Raw genomic sequence first — 21,773 nt, 5'->3', positions numbered from 1 at the left:
CTGCATTTTCTCAAAATTCCCAAGTGCATCTCTAAAGCTTGAGAAGCACTGCTCACTACTCATCCCAGAGGCATTTCCATGAGAAAAGCAAAGGTACAGATCTTCACATAATTTGATCCATTTATTCTAAATCGAATATGCTTATAAAAGAAAATAGGCTATCTAAGGAAAAAAATCATAAAGAAACATATAGAAGGATTAGAAGAAAATATGTTAGGTTATTAATATTAATTATTTGGGGAAAGGAAAGATAATAAATACAGAGAAAGAACTCTGGTTACACATATATGTACATAATACAGATACAAGTCCATTGCCATAGAATTATAGGTTTTATTTGCAAAAATGAATATATGAAATTATGGGCACAAAAAAGAGATAGGATTTTAAGCAATTTTTACTTTGTTTCATATATTTGTATGTGGATTCATTTATTTTTTAATGAATATGCATTATTTAATCAGTAAAATGTGATTTTTTTGAAAAAATATGTGAATTTCAAGTGAGTGATTTTTTCAGAGACATATTTTTGCCATTAGATATAGTTGCATAGCTCAATGCACCAGCCTGTTGTAAAAAGCCCCTGGTTGATCCATTTTCTTACAACCACTATGGTCAGGAAAAGCAGTGAACTCTGTGCCTTGCCCTGTCTGGGTTCTTCCACTTTTCTATGTCAGACAAGTCAATTTTTCTTCTCTCTCTCTTCTGCTGTCTTGATTCATGGTCTTGCCCTATATGAATCCTGTCTCTTCAGGACATATCACAGTCTGGCTTATATTAAAACTGTGTAATGTGAGTCTGGGACCCGGCCAAGAAAGTGGCTCTTGCTCCGTGGTCCCCTGAGGTTAGAAGCTGTGTTTTACCCATATCTTTTACTTCCAAGATGTTTCACAAAACCAGAGACAGAATAAAAGTGCTCAATAAATATCTATTGAGCAAAACTAATTTGGGTTTTCCATGGTAATAATGGGTAATTCGGATCTTCATATTTTAAGGAGAGTTCCCCAGTCCCCCCGGATCCCACCACTGGTTAGGGTACAGCAGTATCTTAAACTACAAAATCACTCTTCATACACTGTAATTCTTACATTCAGAAAGCTTCAATTTTTTTTTCTTTTAGTGCAGCACAAAATTACTGAGACAACAGTGAAAGCATGGCAACCCCATCACGGATAAATGTAGTGCTTTTAAAGTAATTTTCTAACTTCATTTATGGTTAAGCATGAATAAAGGAAAGCCATTTGTGGTAAGGAAACTGACTACCCATTTAAATACGACGTTTGTCTGTGAAGATACCCATCATTAGTATAGCTCACATCCTCCTAAGAATTCTGTATACTTAGGCAGAGTACATGCAATTAGAAAATGATGGACAGCGAAGGTTTCCTGAATATGGTTCAAATAGCCTGCCTTTTATTTTACCTCAAGCTCACCTTATCAAGTTAATTTTCAATTTAATTTGTGTGGTGAAAAAAATTCACAGGGAGAGTTTTTATTGAAACTTGATTGTAACTTTTGGTACTGAACAATCATGTATAAGAGCTACATTTGGGACAGAGGTTAGAGATGAAACTGTCTAGTTGGACCATATTTGGTTGTCTTTGCCTTTTCCTGTGGGCTGTACCCAGGATTAGTTTCCTACTGGTTATGAAGACCCACTGAGCATTAATTTTCTGATGACACAGGACACTAGATTCCCTTTGGTCCACTTGTAGAAAGGAGATTGGTCTGCTGGGTTACCTTTTCATTTGCTAGTCTCTGAAGTTGTTTTGTATTAACTGTCTGTACATGTCTCTATACTTACACCTTCTATACAAAGTTTGGCAAACCCATTGAGCCTTTCATAGATAATTCTTTTGAAATCTTGATTCTTTGTATAAATAAAATATCTGAAGCTTTTCTGAACTTAAATGCAAATTAACTAACATTTTTACTCTAATTCATAATTAGCACCGAGGCCACTTGAAAAAAAAATACTCTGTGGATCAATATATTTGGAAAGCCTTAAGTTAAGAATAACAAGTCTTTAGATTGTGGAACTTCACAGAAACTTTATTGTTAAATCATGTTTTGGAAATCTTCAAGCTGAAGTGTAATATTCAGTGATTTTATTGGTGAGGGTATTGCCAACATCCTATTCCAAAATTCACACTTTTGGAAATACTGACATAGATAAGCAAGACATCTTCAACTTTACAGACATCTTCAACTTCACAGAGAAAATTCATCACTAACGAATATTTTTTAAGTGAACAATTTGGTCCTGGCATATTAAGAACTGAAATATCATGAAATTAATATTCAGTAATATACATGATGCTTGACAGGGCATCACTTAAATAAGTATGTAGACCACCAGCAGCATTCTGGGTGCTGCTAAGAAAATGAAACCGATCAAAAAACAAACAAACAAACAAAAAAAGCAGTTTCCTGGTTGAGTTTTTAACCTCAAAAAGCACCAGTTTCCTTTTTTATAAACTTAAAAAATAATTACCTCTTCTGTAAGAAGTAAATGAAGTAGATCAACGTATAGTCTAAAACATAACAATAATGGTAACTATTACTATTAACATTAATCTGTTAATCAAAATTCCCTTTTGTTGACTAAATCCATCTTGTTGGTTAATGGTTGAACAGGCTCCTTAAAGGTCATGCTCTTGGCCATAAATGAAAAAGAGAGTTCAGCAAAGGACTGGCTCAGTCTGAAAAATAATATTCTTTTCAGACATCTTTGGATCATAGCATCGAACAAGTGCTCTGTCCCTTCTGCAGGCTATTGTAGGATAGTTCACACAATTAAGTACTCCTCTTTTGACATAAAGCTTACCTTATGGTAAATTCAATCAATCTAGCTTGTGGTGACTTTGATTTTGTCAATCAATTTTATTAAATTTCTGTCATTAGGTATTGATAAAGTGAAGGCATGAGTATCATTAAGTTATTGATGAGTGAAGCAATGATCTTCTAGAATTTCTTTAAAACTTTCAGATGGACTACTTATTAGATGACGTGATTACATTAATTTTCATGACTGTTTTCAAACTCCCACTCCTACTCTCTTGCCTTATTCATCCTTCACTAATTTCTAATTCTGTCATATCTCTGAAATACATTTCACTTTGGACCTGTAGAGAGAATTATTCACTTTCCAACATTCATACTGTATTTGAAAATTTTCAATGGATTTTTTAAGAAATGTTTGAGTCTGTGTGTGACTATGTACATGCAGTGCTGTAGTGAATGACAGTAATACGTAAGATGCTGAGAAACATTTTCTTAGGCACCATAACTTTCTCAGCATAGTTGATGTAGAAAGAAGATATTTCTGCCACACACTACAGTGCATGCATGTAAACCCAGTGACTCAGAAGGCTGAGGTAAGAAGATTGAGAGCCTGAGGCCAGTTTGGTAAGATCCTGTTAGGTAAGATCCTGTCTCAAAAAATAAAAAGGGCTGGATGTGTGACTACATGGTAGAACCCATGGTTCGATCCCCAGTATTGAGAGGAGGCTTGCTTGAAAGGGAAAACAAGAACAAAAACAACAACAAAAAAAAACCAAAAAACGAATTTCTGTGTAGAAGAAAAGATTGGGATAGACTATCAGTAATTTGAGTGGAAGTTTAATTTAATAGAAAAGCAAAGTTAGATTTGAGATGAAATCATTTTCTAACATTATTTTCTGGCTACCCAAGCAAAATAAAATATAATACTCAATTTTTTTCATAGGAAAAAAGAAAGTCAAGATTGAAAAACGATATCCCCAAATAATCGTCATTTATTTTTCATGACTTCTAACCAGTAAGAGGCACATTCGCTAGGTATTAATTTCAACAAAAATGACATGTTCTTGTCTGGGGACAGATACTGCAGGAGCAGGGAGAATGAGATCTTGTCCATAAAGGAGGCTTGAGAGGACAGAGTCAATAGGTGATGTTAGCTTCAAATTCAAGGGAAGGGGAAACAAACCAGGCTTTGTGTGAAAAACATGAAAAAAGTCTTCTTAAAATCTTAGAACATTGGTAGAGTTTGAAATGATGTACACAGAGCTAGCTCATCATCACTGCGTGGCAGGTGGAAGAAAGTTACTGCACCTTGCCTTGAATTAATGAAGCCTTATTTGTACATTATTAAGCTAGATGTGTTCCTCCCCCCCAGCTTCTCTTAATTTTATGTCAAAACAGTTCCTATTCAATACCATAAATGTGTGTATGACCATGGAAATGATATTGCAGTGAACTGGTGAGCGTGATATCCTCTAAAACACATATTACCTAATCTATCTTAGTATCCCTGATGATATTTGAAATTCAAACATGTTGTCATCCTTGCCTCATTCTGACCACCCCAGCTGTCCTACTATATTCAGAGACCAGCACAGTGAAAGTCTGAATGGGGATAATTGAAAGAACCATTCATCGGGTTTTTCTCTCCCCAACTAAACATAAATAACCTTTCATGAGCTGACTTTTATCTGTAAAAGAGAATAAATCAAGGGCATTCTGCATTTGATTGTTATGGATCCGGTTTAAGTAAATTATGGAGAGAATGGTATTGAATGAAATTGAAGAGCTTAATGTTCAAAGGAATGACTTAAAGAATGATGATAAATACTCGGAATTATTCATTATCTCTCCAGATAGCTTGCATATTGCATTCCATTATTTTAACTTCCTTGCAAGATTGTTAATGGAATCCCAAAGTATGAGCTCAAAGAGTCTAGTGTGATCCTGAGAGTTAAGGCTGAATTTCTGACAGTGATAAGACTTCCTGTTGCTTTTTTTAAAACCCCCCTTTAAAGAGAGACTTACAGGATATCAAGACATCATGGTAGAAAGCCTGTCTTATGAATGAGAGGTTCGGAATGGTAAAAAGTTATAGAAATAGAACAGTGTAGAAGGAAGCTTGAGATAACCCTTTCAAAGAGCAGAAAAAGCTGATTTGAAACGACAAAAAAATCAGAAGGATCTTCCTCACCTTTTTCCTTTTCAAAGAATGGTAGATTTTAATTAAAATATGCATAGGGGACAGAGGACACCTACCTTTTCCAGGAGCTGGCGGAGTTGCCGGCTTTTGGCATCCCGGGAACATAGATTTTGCTCTGGAGCAACCACTGTACAAATGCACCGCCCATCGGGATCCTGCGCTGAGCTGTACACTTGCCACCCTTCTTTGGGACTAATCTGAGTCTGAGAAAACCAATAGCAAACACACAAAACACAGACTACTGTTAAAGGATAAAGAGAAAGTGGGTTTGCAGCATCTTAAGCAAAACGTTCGTTTTGAAGACGTTTGTGTTTTCATCCTTTAAAGACAAGAGATTAAGCAATGTACACACACGCAATGCAGCCTCATTCAGTTATATCTTCCTTATCAATTTTAAAAGGACTGTCTTCAGTTTCCATATTATTACAGATCTCCCACCATTTCCTAATGCCTTTTGTCATATTTTGACATTTTAATGAAACTTTAGAAACATCTCTAATCACTTACTCATGTCTTTCTACACTAGATCTGGTAGCTCAGCCTTCTCAATAGTAAATGGGAATTCCTAATGCATTTCTTTCTGATTATTATTAATAACTGACATTCTGAAACAAAGCCCTGTCCTAAGGAACTTCTCACACATTAAAGACCTGATTATTGATAAAGTGGGAAAGATATCACATGATGACATAGGGTAAAATAAATCAACACCATTTTGCAAAGATCTCAGAGGTTTTAGAGAGGTTTTTTTCTTTCTTTTTTTAAATTTTCCTTTTGTTTCTTTTGCTGGGCAGAGTCTTCCAAGTTAATCTTCTAATAACTTTGCGCAGTTATCATCTTGCCTCTCTAGCCTAAAGCAGTAGCATTCCCATTCTGTTGCAGTGTGCCTCCTACTCATGTTTGTCATCTAACCTCCTGCCCAGTCCAACAGGACACTCCACAGTGGCCAGACTAGTCTGAGCATGAAGTTTAAGCCTCCATGACCCCTCATGTCTTTGTGTGACGTTGCTTATGTTGTTTCTCCTGTTTGGAATCTTCCCTTATGAACCATGAATTTATTCAGCCCTCGGGGTTTCCACCCATTTTGAAGAATTGTCTGTGCTATTCCTTGGGCATTTAAATGTATATTTTACAGTATTGTTATTTGCCTTTCACCTGCCTATGAGCAGGTATTAGAAATGTGAATATTTTCTATCGACCCTATATATACTCCATCAAGTACAAAAATAGCTGTCTTTACTTTTTGTCTAATTATTTATCAAGAATATCAGAAGAGCCAAATAATGTAAATATCAGGCATGGTTACAAATTACCCAACCTCAAGTATTTTGTTACCACAACAGAAACCAGACTAAGACACTAAGTATGCAGCCATCCAGAAACATTAATATCAATAATAACAATAAATTAGTTCACACTGATGATCATTTTTCTAACGAAAGATTTGCCTAACATAATTAAGCCTAATTCCAAATCAAAACTCCTATAGTTTAAGCAATGTACTGAAGTTGTACTTTAAAAGAAACATTTAGGTTCATTCAGAATTAAACACAATTTTTAATTTTTAAACATCCATGGAAAGAAAAGAAAATGGAATACTGGTTACTAAAGGATATTTACTAGTGACAGGGTTCTATATCTTTAATCTCAACTACTTGGGAGGCTGAGGCAGGAGGATCACAGGTTCAAGGCTGGCCTGAGTAAAATTAGTAAGAGCTTATCTCAAAATGAAATAAAAAGGGCTGGAGGTATAGAATGCTCAGTGGTAGAGGGTTCATGTGCAACTCCCTTCGTTTAATCCCCAGTACCCCTTCCCCCCCAAAGAGACCACCAATGAACCTATTTTCATTATGTCACTGGAAGAAAGTCACAATGACTGTATTTGAAATTGTGTAATCTGAAAGTGTCTGTATTAACAAATTTGAAGATTCATTTTTGTAGTAGCTCTTAATTTTCTGCTAATAGTTTCTTTCATTAAGCTGAGAATATGGCTCTATGGTAAAGCACTTGCCTAGCATGGGTGAGTCCCTGGGTTCTATTCCCAGCACTATAAAAAATAAATGAAGTCTATAAGAGGATGTGCATAGGTTCCATGCAAATATCATATTTTTAAAAAATTCCTAGCATTGTACCACATAAGTTATTATAGATGCCCTGGTGCAGGACTCATTTCTATAACTGCTGGGAGTGACTCATTTCTCAGTTACTCAGTCTTTGGGGATTCCCTTGGCTGAAGAATGCTGCATCATCCAAGGTCAGGCTGCTTTCTGGGGACAGCTCATTTCCATTCAGACCAAGAAGCAGTCAAATCAGCAAGAAATATTATTATTCTCATTTCACAGAAAATGCAATAAGTTAATTTTCCTGAGAACACACAGTCTGCATGTGGTGGCAGTAGGATGTGAAGCCAGGTGGCACATTCCAGAGAGGCACTATACAAGAGAAATATGATAAGAACCACATGTGTCACTGAAAATTTTCCAGTAACTACATTTTAAAAAGTCAAAAGAAACAAGTGAAACTAAATTTCAGTAACATATTTTAACTCAAGTGATCCAAAATGTCATGATTTTAACATGTAATTTTATAAAAACTGTTCATGAGATAATTCATATTCTCTTTTTAAAAAAAAATATTGTAATAAGTCTTTCAATTGAGTGCATATCTTACACTTATGGTACATCTCAATTTGACTTGGCCACTTCTCAGGGTTCTATAGTGATAGCAACATGTGGCCTCCTTTATGGACAGTATATCTCCAGAGTCTTGCTTTTAATTCCTATGTATACATTCATATAAACAACTATATGCATGTTTAGCACCATATATATATATGGTGCTAAACATGCATATAGTTATTTTTAGAGATTAATCTTATGGTTATTGAAAAAGCCACCTGCCAGCCACCTGCCAGATGTTATATAGACAAACCACCCATTTTGTGTCTGAATTTGTTTTTCCTATGGAAATATGAGATAAATCAGTGGTCCACCTTCTGGCTCAATTCTGACCTTACTTATACAGTCAGAATCAGAATTTTTTAGCCTTCTAGCTTTCCTTCTGTTTCCTAAAAGTGAGCAGAAAGGGAGGTATTTCTCACACGATCAGGCAAAGAGGGAGATGACTTCATTGTCTCATCTCCTGTTTTGTCCCGGTCCCAGCTCATGACGCACTAACTATAGAATGACACCCACGTCTTTTTCTTTTCAAGGCCTTTAATAACCATAACAGGGTGCTATTGGACATTCTAACAACAATGATAAATGAATATGGGGGAAGCCCTAAACTAAAAACTCAAGAATCTCACAAAGATATCATAATCTTTGTCCTTGATCTATTATGAAAAGCCAATATTGCCTGACCTATCTTATTAGTCTCCTCTGACTTCTTTATATTTAGTTCCTAGAAGTCTCCTATGCTGCCTTTTATTCCCAAGAGGTCAGACTCATTAACATAACCTCTTTTTTAATATCCTACTCACCATTTTTTTCCCCTTAGCATTTTTTGCCTGAACTTCCAGTTAGAATAGAAAGATATTCTTAGAATTAAATAGTGTTAGAATTAGATAAGATCTTAAAAAATCATTGGATTATTCTTTTTGTGTTACAGAAGAAGTCCAGAGATTATCTCCAGATAGAAGCACATTAGCAGAGTAGTTTCAATGATACAATTAAAGGTTTGACCTGACTACCTGGGCAGAGACCCTGTGAGTTTCTCCTAGCATTGGATACAAACCTCAAATATGTCATAAAATTAAGGCTTGTCACTAGAATAAATTTAGCTTTTGGATAAAGGGCAGGGGCCATCCAATTATAATATTAAAATATTTTAAAAGCAGTGCAAACACTGACTGTTAAGCCCAGCAGCATTAATATTGACATGCACTTGCCAAGTGTTTGGCTAACTTGGTGGAGCTTATCCTTACAGGGTTGGGTGTCAGTTGCTCTCTGGAATGAGGCTAGAGGGAAAGGTGAATAGCATTTGATGTTCATTTAGCTTCCTACCTGAAGTATCAGCTTAATAAAAGTGTAGTCTTAAGACTTGTTTGTACTTCCAATTGTCTTCTTGTAAGAATCACTGAAAAGAGACATGACCTTCTCTACTCCAGTTAGTTTGAAACTGAACTATAAAAAGTTACCTTTTTGGCAAGAAAAAGGTAACTTGAAAGAGGAAAAATCTAATTTAAAAGACAAGTTCCTGACAGTCCTGTGGATTTTGATAGAGACCTCTATGTTGAGGTCAGCAATAAATAGAGGAAGCTTTATGAACATTTTGAATGTTCTGTTTTAGGTCACCCATGCTGACATTACAAAAAGAAGCAAAATAAAATCAAGACCTCAGATGGAAGGACGTACTTAGATGTTTTTTGGATACGTATGAGAAAAGATCTGCTCCAATTTTAACATATGAGAGCAATTATTCAAGGGTAAATAAAACTCACGTAATAGTGAGATTGAAATTTTTGTAAATCTAACCATTTTTGGCAATTCATGCTTATTATTGCCTTAAATATCTTAATACCCCTGAGGACTAGTTGATGTTATCCTGCCCATTTTACTGCTGAAGAAACTGTAACATAGAGACAGGAAGAAATTTTCTTAAGGTCATAAAGGGAGTAGTCAGCAAAACTGGGGTTTGTGTTTTTATACAGTCTGAAATGCTAGATGAAGTCTAACCCCCATAATGGACCACCAATAACTTCAATTCACCTTAACTTATGATAACATAGACCCTTAGACCAATTTCAATACTATTGTGAAGCTCAATACTTGGAGGGTGCATGTAGTTTATTACTACCTACAGCATTACCAATCACAGTGATTACTGATGCAGCACTGTTTGAAATTTTTGTGTTAATTAGAAGAACTAAATGAACTATTTAGCAGTTTTTAATATTACAAAACTCATGAAATATTTAAGAATGTTCTAAATAGGAGAAGTAAAATGATAATTTTAACAATTGTATTTCAAGTCCATATGTTTTGCTTGTAATTTAATTACAAAGCTCTGCTTCATAAATCTAAAACAACCATGAGAGAGTTCTTCCAAAATTTCAGGGGGTTCATATCAGAGAAGAAGGTCCTGCCAGGCATTGGGGTACATGCCTATAATCCCAGCAATTTGTGAAGCTGAGGTGGGAGAATCTCAAGTTCAAGGCCAGCCTCAACAATTTAGTGAGAACCTGTCTCAAAAAATAAGAAGGGCTAGGGATGTGGCTCAGTGTGAAGCACCCACCAGTTCAGTCCTCTGTATGGGCATGCGATCTTGAGGCCTAAGAGGTAAAAGTAAAAAGTAAATCAAGGGCTGGGGTTGTGGCTCAAGTGGTAGTGCGAGCTCCCCTGGCATGTGCGGGGCGCTGGGTTTGATCCTCATGCACCACATAAAAATAAATTAACGATGTTGTGTCCACCAGAAACTAAAAAAAAAAAAAAAAAAAAAAATTAAAAATTTTTCTCTCTCTCTTAAAAAAAAAAGTAAATCAAATATCCTGCATTTCAATAATTTTGTCCTACATTCCTTCTCATATATTAGTCTCATTTCTTTTGAACCAACTACTCTTGGAAATAAGTAATATCTTGTTTCACTCATAAGGAAACTGAAACTAAAAAATTTTGAGCATTTTTATTTGTTTATTTATTTACTTTTGTCCTGTTACTGACATGTGAGACTTATATCAGTTTCTCCAACTTTCAGCCCAGAGCAACCAAGCTCACCCTGTGCAGATAACTTCACCAATGGCCATAATCAGGGCTTTAGTTAAGACAGATCCCTCTACAGTTGATGGAGGTGAAGCCCCCAGTGGAACACAGGGTCAAGTGAGTGCTAGAAGGGTTCTTGTCTCACCCAAAGAATGGAGTATGCAGATGCCTGAGGGTAAGAGTTTAATAGCAGATTTATTAGAAGCTAGGAAAACTCCCACAGTGTGAGAGGAGTCCCAAAGAGGGTACTGTTGATAGTTCTCTGTCTAGAAGTTTTTATACTGTTTTGATGAGGAACTAATCTTTCATTGAGAGCCCCCTTGATTGTTCTCTTTCTCTGACTCAATTAAAAGTGTACAATCTTAATTTCTTACTCCCCTAATGGGATGATTTAATATGCTTGTTAACCTGAGTTTGTTCTGTACTTGTTCCTTAAGACAAAAGAATTGCTTGGGTTCAAAACAACTCTTTGAGGTTGACTAATGTTACAGTAGTTAAGGAAGCCTAGGCAACAACAATGTATGGGTGTCCAAGCCTGAGTGAGGCCTTCCAGTCAGGCAGTTAGAAACAAACAAAAACACAAGCTGGAGCCTAGGGTTTTAATCTGGGGTGGTGGTCCTGCTTCAGTAGACAGGGAGAGGACATTATCCAGTATGGAAGCAAGTGACTCTCATCACCCCCAGAGGAACAGTTAGAGTCCTTACTCTAACTGCTCAGCAAGAGACAACTAGAGGGCTGGGGATGTGGCTCAAGCGGTAGAGCGCTCGCCTGGCATGCGGGAGGCCCGGGTTCAATCCTCAGCACCACATACCAACAAAGATGTTGTGTCCGCCGAGAACTAAAAAATAAATATTAAAAAAATTCTCTCTCTCTCTCCTCTCTCACTCTCTCAAAAAAAAAAAAAAAAAAGAGACGAGTATATTCAAAAAAGATGGCCACTGCGTACGGGGGTTGCTGAAGTGCTGTGCCTGGTGCTCAGAGCAACAGCTTTAATCAAGACTGCGCGCAGCTTGTTAGAGCTCCTTTCACCATTAATCTGTAGTGGACCACCCGGCCAAGCAGCAGAAAAAACAAAGAGATTGAAAAAGAGACGCTTGGCTCCCGGACGCTTTCCTGCTCAGAGCCGAGGGCGCTTTGCGCCCATCTGCTTCCTCTTTCACTTCGCTCCCGGCAGAGAAGCTGAATGGGTAATCAGCAGTGGATTGTAAGTACCTGAGGCAAAGAAAGCTCAGTACACCCCGCCTATTTTTTTTTTTTTTGAATATTGTCTATACAGGGAGAGTTAGTGGATTGGAATTGTTGGCTGGGCTGTGGTTTCCGGGCTGAAAATCCACTCCGCGGGAGCCGCCATTTGCTTTCTGCAAGCTGTCTTGATGGCCCTGTCTACACGGTCCAGCTGCCACATCTAGAGACTGTTACTGGGCTGCGTGCTGAGCCCTGTCCTCCGAAGGCTGGACCACAGCCTCAAGTGCCTCGGTCGCCTGTTCCCTGCTGCACCTTGGGGCAGAGCCTGCTCTGGGGTCATTCGACATCCCCCTACGAGGGGACCCGTGCTCCGGAGGAGGGGGATGGAGAGCCGCGGCGGCAGCCGCTTGGGCCCCGGGAGCTAGGCACCGGGCCGAGGAGCAGCGGAGGCCGCGGCGGCGCTGCTAAGGTCCCGGACAAGCGCGGCGCCCAAGAGCACGGCCCAGAGGTGGAGACAATGGCAGCAGGGTTTCAGTTCTAGAAAACTGGACTGGAAACAGAAGCAGCAGTTTGTATAACCCCAAGATCTTGCTTATGCCAGGAAACTGTAAGGGTAACATGAATATCATTGAGGAGGTCTAACATGGCAGCAGGCGCGGAGAGATCAAGTCTCTGACCTCTTCAACTGTGTGGGCATAGGGAGCTGTAAATTATCTAAAGCCTGTTTGCTCAGGATCACTAGGCAATGCTGAGCTGACGTGGAGCTAGGGCATACACTTTGGGCCCCTCAGAAAACACACACTGAGCACGAATCTGCTGCATTTAAGCCCCGGTTCGCCTGCTTCTCGTGACTCAGCACTAACGATCCCGCTGAAATAACTAATCGGCCCACCTGATCTCATAGAGGTAAAAGCCAACTAAGCACCATAGCCAGACCCAGGGAATCAGGAGTGACGTGGGACTAGCGGTGCAGAACCTCCGGCTATCGTTCCCACCGGGGCTGACAACAGAGGTCCCTTGCACCAGCTACCAGGGGAGTTGCTACCTGAGGGCAAACAAATTCGCTGGGGGTCCTCAGCCCCAAGCCCTACAAACTTAGGGTCCAAGGGAGGCAAACAGAAAGGGTGTGCCCAGGCATCCATGAAAACAGGGTTCCCAGGAGCAGCAGACCCGGCGTGTAGCGAGTATTGTGGTAAGCGTCACAGGTGAGTGGGGCCTGGATTGAGGAACCACAAGAGAAGGACCTAGGCACTCAGGACTGGAGACCCGCACAGTCTGGGAAGAAGAGCTGAGGCACAGTGATTGGTTCCCACCTATCAAGAGGAGAAGCCTGGCCCAGTGGGCATAGCTCCACCTACTGGAAGAGAAGTTAATCGAGCTCTATGACTGCATTTATTATTATTATTATTTTTTTTAATGATTATTATTAGTATTTTTTTATTTTATTCTCACTTTTTGTAGTTGATGTTGTTGTTGTTCTTTAACTTTCTTATTAATGGTTTCAATTTTTTTAATTCTTTTTATTCTATTATTATTACTATTATTTTTTAAACTTCAATTTCCATTTTTTTATTATCATTATAATTTTTTTGTTTGTTTTAAAATTTTATTTTTTCGTTTTTTCTTTCTTTCTTTTCACTTTTTTTCTTTTGTCTTTTCATTTCTTTTCAATTTTCTTATTCCCCCTTTCTTGAATTCTACCTGCCTACACTCACTCTCTTTAGTGACTTCTTCCCTTCCCTTCTAATACCTCTCCTCACAAGCATCAAATAAATTTATAAGAGTAAACAGTAACTCAGCAGTCAAACAGAACAAGAAGTATCACGAGCATAAAAAAGCAAGGAAGAAAAGGAGTACAATGAAAGACAGCCTAAATATTCAGGAGGACCTGGAGTCATCAGAAAAATGGCCATATAAAGAACTCAAGGAACACCTTAGACAGATGGAAAGGAACCTTAAAGATCACATTGAAAATGAATTACATAAACAGATAAAAGAAGAAGTTAAGCATCTTTATCAGGAGATAGAGATTATTAAAAAAATCAAACAATAATTCTAGAAATGAAGGAAACGATAAACCAAATTAAAAACTCAATCGAGAGTATCACTAACAGAGTGGAGCAAGTAGAAGCCAGAACGTCAGATAATGAAGACAAAATATATCATCTTGAAAAGAGTCTAGCCAACTCAGGCTGGTAAAAAATCACGAGAAAAACATCCAAGAGATTTGGGATAACTTAAAAAAAACCAAACTTACGAGTCATCGGGATAGAGGAAGGCACAGAGCTTCATGCCAAGGGAATGAGTAACTTGATGAATGAAATAATTACAGAAAACTTTCCAGAAATAAAAAAGGAAACAGATATACAAATTGTAGATGCATACAGGACACCGAGCACACAAAATCACAGTAGACCAACGCCAAGACACATTGTTATGAAGATATCCAATATACAGAACAAAGAGAAAATATTAAAAGCTATAAGAGAAAAGAGGCATATTACATTTAGGGGTAAACCAATAAGGTTAACAACGGATTTTTCATTACAGACACTGAAAGCGAGAAGATCCTGGAACAACGTATTTCAAACACTGAAAGACAATGGATGCCAACCAAGAATTCTGTATCCAGCAAAATTACGCTTCAGATACGACAACGAAATAAAAATCTTTCATGATAAACAAAAGCTAAAACAATTTGTAGCCAGAAAACCAGGATTGCAAAGCGTCTTGAGCAAAACTCTACACGAGGAAGAAATGAAAAACAATAACCAAAACCATCAACGGGAAGTGCCTCGGTAAAGACAGAGGACAGGGGGAAAGCTAATCATGGAGAAACAAACTAAATTAGAAAAAAAAAGAGATAAATAATCAAACATGGCAGGAAGTACAAACCATATATCAATAGTAACTCTAAACGTTAATGCTTTAAACTCTCCAATAAAGCGACATAGGCTGGTAACATGGATTAAAAAAACAAATCCAACAATATGCTGCCTCCAGGAGACACAATCATGAAATTCATATGGAAAAATAAAAGACCCAGAATAGCAAAAGCAATTCTAAGCAGGAAGTGTGAATCAGGCGGTATACCGATACCAGATTTCAAACTATATTACAGAGCAATAGTAATAAAAACAGCATGGTACTGGTACCAGAACAGGCAGGTGGACCAATGGTACAGAATAGAGGACACAGAGACTAATCCACAAAGCTACAACTATCTTATATTTGATAAAGGAGCTAAAAACATGCAATGGAGAAAGGATAGCATCTTCAACAAATGGTGTTGGGAAAACTGGAAATCCATATGCAACAAATGAAACTGAATCCCCTCCTCTCGCCATGCACAAATGTCAACTCAAAGTGGATCAAGGAGCTAGATATCAAATCAGAGACTCTCCGTCTGATAGAAGAAAAAGTTGGCTCTGATCTACAGATTGTGGGGACGGGCTCAAAATTCCTTAATAGGACACCCATAGCACAAGAGTTAATAACAAGAATCAACAAATGGGACTTTCTTAAACTGAAAAGTTTTTTCTCAGCAAGAGAAACAATAAGAGAGGTAAATAGGGAGCCTACATCCTGGGAACAAATTTTTACTCCTCACACTTCAGATAGAGCCCTAATATCCAGAGTATACAAAGAACTCAAAAAATTAGACAATAAGATAACAAATAACCCAATCAACAAATGGGCTAAGGACATGAACAAACACTTCACAGAGGAGGATATACAATCAATCAACAAGTACATGAAAAAATGCTCACCATCTCTAGCAGTCAAGGAAATGCAAATCAAAACCACCCTAAGATACCACCTCGCCCCAGTAAGATTGGTAGCCATGATGAAGTCAAACAACAATGAGTGCTGGCGAGGATGTGGGGAAAAGGGTACTCTTGTACACTGCTGGTGGGACTGCAAACGGGTGCGGCCAATTTGGAAAGCAGTATGGAGATTCCTGGGAAAGCTGGGAATGGAACCACCATTTGACCCTGCTATTGCCCTTCTCAGACTATTCCCTGAAGACCTTGAAAGAGCATGCTACAGGGATACTGCCACATCGATGTTCATAGCAGCACAATTCACAATTGCTAGACTGTGGAATCAACCCAGATGCCCTTCAATAGATGAATGGATAAAAAAAAATGTGGCATTTATACACCATGGAGTATTACGCAGCACTAAAAAATGACAAAATCACGGAATTTGCAGGGAAATGGATGGCACTAGAGTAGATTATGCTCAGTGAAGCTAGCCAATCTCTAAAAAATAAATACCAAATGTCTTCTTTGATATAATGAGAGCAACTAAGAACAGAACAGGGAGGAAGAGCAGGAAGAAAAGATTAACATTAAACAGAGACATGAGGTGGGAGGGAAAGGGAGAAAAAAAGGGAAATCACATGGAAATGGAGGGAGACCCTCATTGTTATACAAAATTACATATAAGAGGTTATGAGGGGAATGGGGTAACAAACATGGATGGAAATGAATTACAGTAGATGGGGTAGAGAGAGAAGATGGGAGGGGAGGGGAGGGGGATAGTAGAGGATAGGAAAGGTAGCAGAATACAACAGTCACTAATATGGCAGTATGTAAAAATGTGATGTGTAACCGATGTGATTCTGCAATCTGTATTTGGGGTAAAAATGGGAGTTCATAACCCACTTGATTCTAATGTATGAAATATGATTTGTCAAGAGCTTTGTAATGTTGTGAACAACCAATAAAAAAAAAGAGACAACTAGATATTCTGTAAAAGGTTCTATAATAACTTTCAAGGCCTACATGGAGGGGCAGGCAAAGAGATAAATTCTGAACCTTTGAACAGAAAAGAAAAAAAAAATCAACTGGTTGAATACTGTTAGATTTCATCTTTTATCCTGTGTTTTTGGATATTTCACAAAATTTGAACTGAAGCAAGAGGGAATAAGGGATCAAGCTATCAAAAGTGGTTTACAGGGCTGGGATTGGGGCTCAGTGGTAGAGTGCTTGCCTAGCATGTGCAAGGCACTGGGTTCTAGTCTCAGCACCACATAAAAATAAATAAATAATAAATAAATAAATAAATAAATGTCCATCAATGACTAAAAAAAAAAAAATTATTAAAAAAAGTGTTGTATAAGGTGGGAGAAATAATCCAAAAGAAACCCAATTATTAAAACCTACTTGAGCCGGGTACAGTGATGCACGCCTGTAATCTCAGTGGCTTAGGAGGCTTGAGACAGGAGAATCGCGAGTTCAAAGCCAGACTTAGCAACTTCTAGGTACTAAGCAACTCAGTGAGACCCTGTCTCTAAATAAAATACAAAATAGAGCTGGGAATAAAAAAAAAAAAAAACTACTTGATTTAGAGAGGAAATGCCTAATTAATGAAAACCCCTTATAAGCTTTCTGTCTGAGGGAACATTTAGTCTCAGAGCAAAATATGGCTTAGCATGCCAATTGTTGGGTATGTGGGAGACTCCCCGCTGAAGTTAAGTTTCTGACTCCCAAGAACATCACTTAATCCCTTAACCCTCCCTCTCCTCTCCAAAGGGCGCCAAATTAAAAAATTTTCTCGACCTGTCCTCTCACCTTCCCTGAGTCACCCTGCCAATCGGCACCCGCCATGTCCCTTACACAACCCTTCTTAAGCCAAAGCTTGTAAACTCAAGCTCTCTGCCCTCCTCCTCTCTTCCTCTCTGCCCCTTCTTTCTCTCCTCTCTCTGCCCTCCTCCTCTCCTCTCTCTGCCTCTCCTTTTCTTCCCCTTTGGGCAGCCCCCAATAAAATCTCTTGGTTGAATCTTCATCTGGGGTGAGTCATTCACCTTTCACCTATGGCTTCAGTTGTGGAGAGAAGTGAGACAAGGAATTAGAGAGAGGTTGAAAGATCACACTAAAGGACACTATGTTCTGGAGAATGTGTTAATAACGATGTCACTGCACAGCAATTTTCTTGCCATTACTCATAAGAATACTTGGGACTAAAATAAATGAATATTCCTCACTAAAGACCTCTGGACTTTAAGGATGAAAAAACAAACGAAAGACATTCAATTTAGGTTGTTTATCTCTGCTTATCCCCAGAAATCACAGTGAATTTCCCCTATATGTTTTCATGTTGCCACTTGCTACCCATTCTTAGGATTTCACTGTGCATAGGCAGTCACTTCCACAGGTGGAGAGCTAAGGAGTGTGATCCGGACTTCTCTCTAATTTTCCCTCTTTGGCCCTGCTTCTGCTTCAGGCATTTAATGATAAGTCTTTCCTCTCATCCTTTGACTGATTCATGTATAAAAAGGCAATTTATCACATTTTCTGTAGCTTTCAATATTTTCCTTTCTCTGAACCAACTCCCTTCCTTATTTTGCTAAGTTGCCCCATCACAAAGCAGACATCTCCTAATGATTTGGAGAGGAAAAACAGTTGCGTAAAAGATCATGCAGGTGTTAGACCAGGATGCAAGAAAAGACCACTGACTCCAATTAAAATCAAATTAAAGCAAGTTTATTATTTCGACCGGCCAGGCTGCCTCTCCCTCCCAAAATGGCGGGAACAAGACAGCCACCCCAGCTTTCTTGCAGCCCAGCTTCATAGCCCAGAAAGTTCCACAAAAGGGGGGGTTACAGATAACAGAACTCTGACGAGCATAACACTGATGGTAGTTTTCATTTTTTGCTGGCCCCAACATCAGAATATATGAAGGTCATTAGAGCCTCAGAGAAGGTTGTTATCTGGCCAGGGAAGGCCAAGATTTGTGAGGTGTCACTAAAGTTTCAGAGAGGGCTACTATCTGGTCAGAGAGCTAGGCATGGGTGAGTTCAAGGCACGGGCAGGCATTCCAAGCAGGTTCAGAATTTGCAGTAATTTATAGTAAAGCCAAAATTATCTTTTCATGGCTTTGTGGGGAGATGGCTCCCAATTTTAAGAAAAGATCAGGTTGGGTCTATCACAGGTTTAGATGGAGAAATATTTTAACCCATCCATCACTAATAAAAACATTATCTTTTTATGTTTGGTAAAAAAAAAAAAAATGGAAGTTGGCCAGGTGATCCAAGTTAAACTACTTGGGAAAGCTGGGGCAGCAGGATGACTAGTTCAAGGCCTGCCTGGGCAATTTAGGGAGACCCCATCTCAAAACAAAATATTAAAAAGAGCAGGGAATGTGGCTCAGTATTAGAGCACTTACTTAGAAAGTGTGAGACCCCCGATTCCATTCCCTTTACCAAAAACAAAACCAAACCCAGAAAAGTGAGACATTTTTTCACTTAGGACTAAAACAACAGTAGTTAGTTGAAGATAAGAAACTTGAAGGGTATTGACAGTCTGTTTCAGGGAAACTATTCATTTTACAGAACTTTAAGTTGACTAATTCAACAAAGTAGTTATTTATGAGGACAAGCCAGCTAGATGTTTGAAAGTGTAGCAAAACAAATTGCTTCTGCCCACAGGCCCCTTCCAGGTCTTTTCCTACCACAGCAGTAGGGCTGACTGTTTGAGAACAGCTGTGTCTGCCCAGGTCCTCTCTGCTTTAATTGCCCTTCTCCAGGTTCTTCCTGGTGTGGAGTCCACAGCAGGTGGGTTTTCTCAGAAGCTCAGCCTCCAGGGGAAGCTACTGTGAATCTGAGAGAAGCACCAGAGGGGAGCCTGAGCCCAAGCAGGAACTTCCTCAGCTCAGACACCAGTTCAGTGGACAGTTTAGAGGGAAAACATAAAAAGCAAAACAAAACAACCACCACCTAAATAATAAAGGAGGAAAACAGTCTCAAACAAGAAAACAAGAAGGGTAAAGGAAGGATTTTAGGATTGGGAGAAAAATAAGATGGAGTTTATCACCTAATAAGAGTTATCACCTATAACTACCTATTGATAACAAACCATTTTGGAATTTTAAAACCTATTTCAGCTTTTGAGACAATCAAATGTACATGTCCATTTCAAAGGCATCTGTCATAAACAAGTTTAAGTGCCATGCAATGATTCAGACTCTATTCTTCTTTTTCAGGTCATTTGAAACAACCATTTTGGGGTGGTGGGGTGCGCGTTGAGGGGTGGTGAATTCACTATCCTCCTGCCTCAGCATTTTGAGTAGCTGGGAATACAGACAGGTATGTGGCCCCATGCTGAGTTTTGAAACTATCATTTTAAAGAAAGACTGTGTGAATATTTATATCACTCTTTTTCTTTCTTTTTTCTTTTTCTTTTTTTTTTTTTTTTTGCCATCAATACATTCCATGAACTGTCAATATAAATTTTAAGACCTATGAATGGTGAATACAAAATTGCAGACTCACCTCTTTCACACCGTTTAAAGTTATATGGTGGGGCAGGAAACTTGAGAGGAGCTGGCTCAGTCCTTTGTAACTACACCTGCAGAGGCAAGAAACTATTCATCCTTTTAAGGGAAGACTCTTGCCAGCCCCCTGCATGGAAACAGTAGTAAGGTGCCTGGTGGAACTACTTGAGAGGCAGCGGGAATAACTCCCTGTCCAGAAAACCTCCTTCACTACTCTGCCGCAAAGCCCTTTTCTTCTTTATAAATACAAAAACCTTGGGGATGTGTGGGACATGGTTGATTTTGTATCTTTTCCCTGACTCTGTGAGATCAAGGAAATGAGGAAAGCTATTTTAAAGGATGGGAGTGTTAGTGTGTAGGAGAGAGTGAAATCTGGGGACACAGAAAACAATTCAGCCAGCAGGAAGTAACTAGTTAGTCAGTAGAGGCCAGGAGGGGTAAGGGACAGCAAAGGAGGTGGTGGGAGAGGGAACTACGCTGGGCAGGGTTGTAGACTTACTTATTTATGTGTTTATTTATTTGGTACTGGGGAACAGCACAAAATCCAGACATGCTTTTTTTACTGAGCTATATCCCCAGTCCTTTTCATTTATTTTGAGCTAGGGTTTCATTAAATTCTGGATAAATTCCTGAGGAGGGTTTCAAATTTGCAATCCTCTTGCTTCAGCCTCCTGAGTTTCTGGGATTATGGTTGAGGGTCAAGGCATCCAGTTCTATAGACTTGTGACCTAATTCTACACTTGTTTCCGCCATTAACCAGCAGGGTGAAATCTGATTGGTTACTTTACACCTTTTGAGTCAGTTTCCCCACTTGCAGAATGATGAGGTTGGGTTAGATTAATTATGTTTCCAATTAAACTTCTGAGAGCTCTAAGGTTTCAAGGGATTGATTGTGTGGGAAGGAAGCAGATGGTAGAAACCCAGTAAATTCTTCCTCCCACCATCTATTATTTGACCCATGACCTGTTTTACATATTAGACTTTCACTTCAAGTTCCATTGAGAAAATATTTATTCTGCACATATTATCTAAGATTTGTAAAACAAAACAAAACAACAACAACAAAAAACTCTCTTGCTAAAGATAGTGTGAAAATAAGCAGCCCAGATAGTTTCTGAGATCCTTTTCCCCTTTTCCAGCATCATTTTTTTTTAATATTTATTTTTTAGTTGTAGTTGGATACAATACCTTTATTTTATTTATTTATTCTTATGTGGTGCTGAGGTTTGAACCCAGGGCTTCGCATGTGCTAGGCGAGCTCTCTACCACTGAGCCCCAGCCCTAGCCCCCCAGCATCAATGTTTTATGCTCTTAATCTAATACAGATTTGTTCATGTTTTACCATGGAAATTCTAAGGTATAATTGGGAACATATTATTCTTCTGTAAAGTATACCAAAGAGGAGGAAAAAAGGATAAAAAGCTTTTGCAATCTGGTTTCACCATCACAAAGAATGCATTTTACTGAGTTACTATAACTAACCACAGTGAGAACTCTCCTGAATATTTTTTATTGTTGTTGTTTATTTGTTTGTTTGCAAAATAAGGGAACCCAAAGTAAGAATTGATGTGTTATAATATACATACACTAATTGTAGTGCTTTATGTTTTTCGACCAATGAATTT

General features: G+C 38.5%; 1 protein-coding gene across 1 annotated transcript in view; it reads right to left on the bottom strand.

The window, feature by feature from the left end:
• OLFM3 (olfactomedin 3) overlaps window positions 1-21,773 on the bottom strand; it is a 212,126-nt gene that overhangs the window by 27,578 nt on the left and 162,775 nt on the right. Inside the window, exon 2 of the mRNA XM_081307402.1 lies at window positions 5,041-5,187. Within this exon, the coding sequence (XP_081163528.1) occupies window positions 5,041-5,187 (147 nt within the window). The remainder of the gene's footprint in view (window positions 1-5,040; window positions 5,188-21,773) is intronic.

Source organism: Spermophilus citellus (assembly GCF_964194105.1).
Source record: "Spermophilus citellus genome assembly, chromosome: 9".
Taxonomy (NCBI): Eukaryota; Metazoa; Chordata; class Mammalia; order Rodentia; family Sciuridae; genus Spermophilus; species Spermophilus citellus.
The sequence above is the reverse complement of the archived record's forward strand: the minus strand, read 5'-3'. Positions and strand labels throughout refer to the sequence as shown.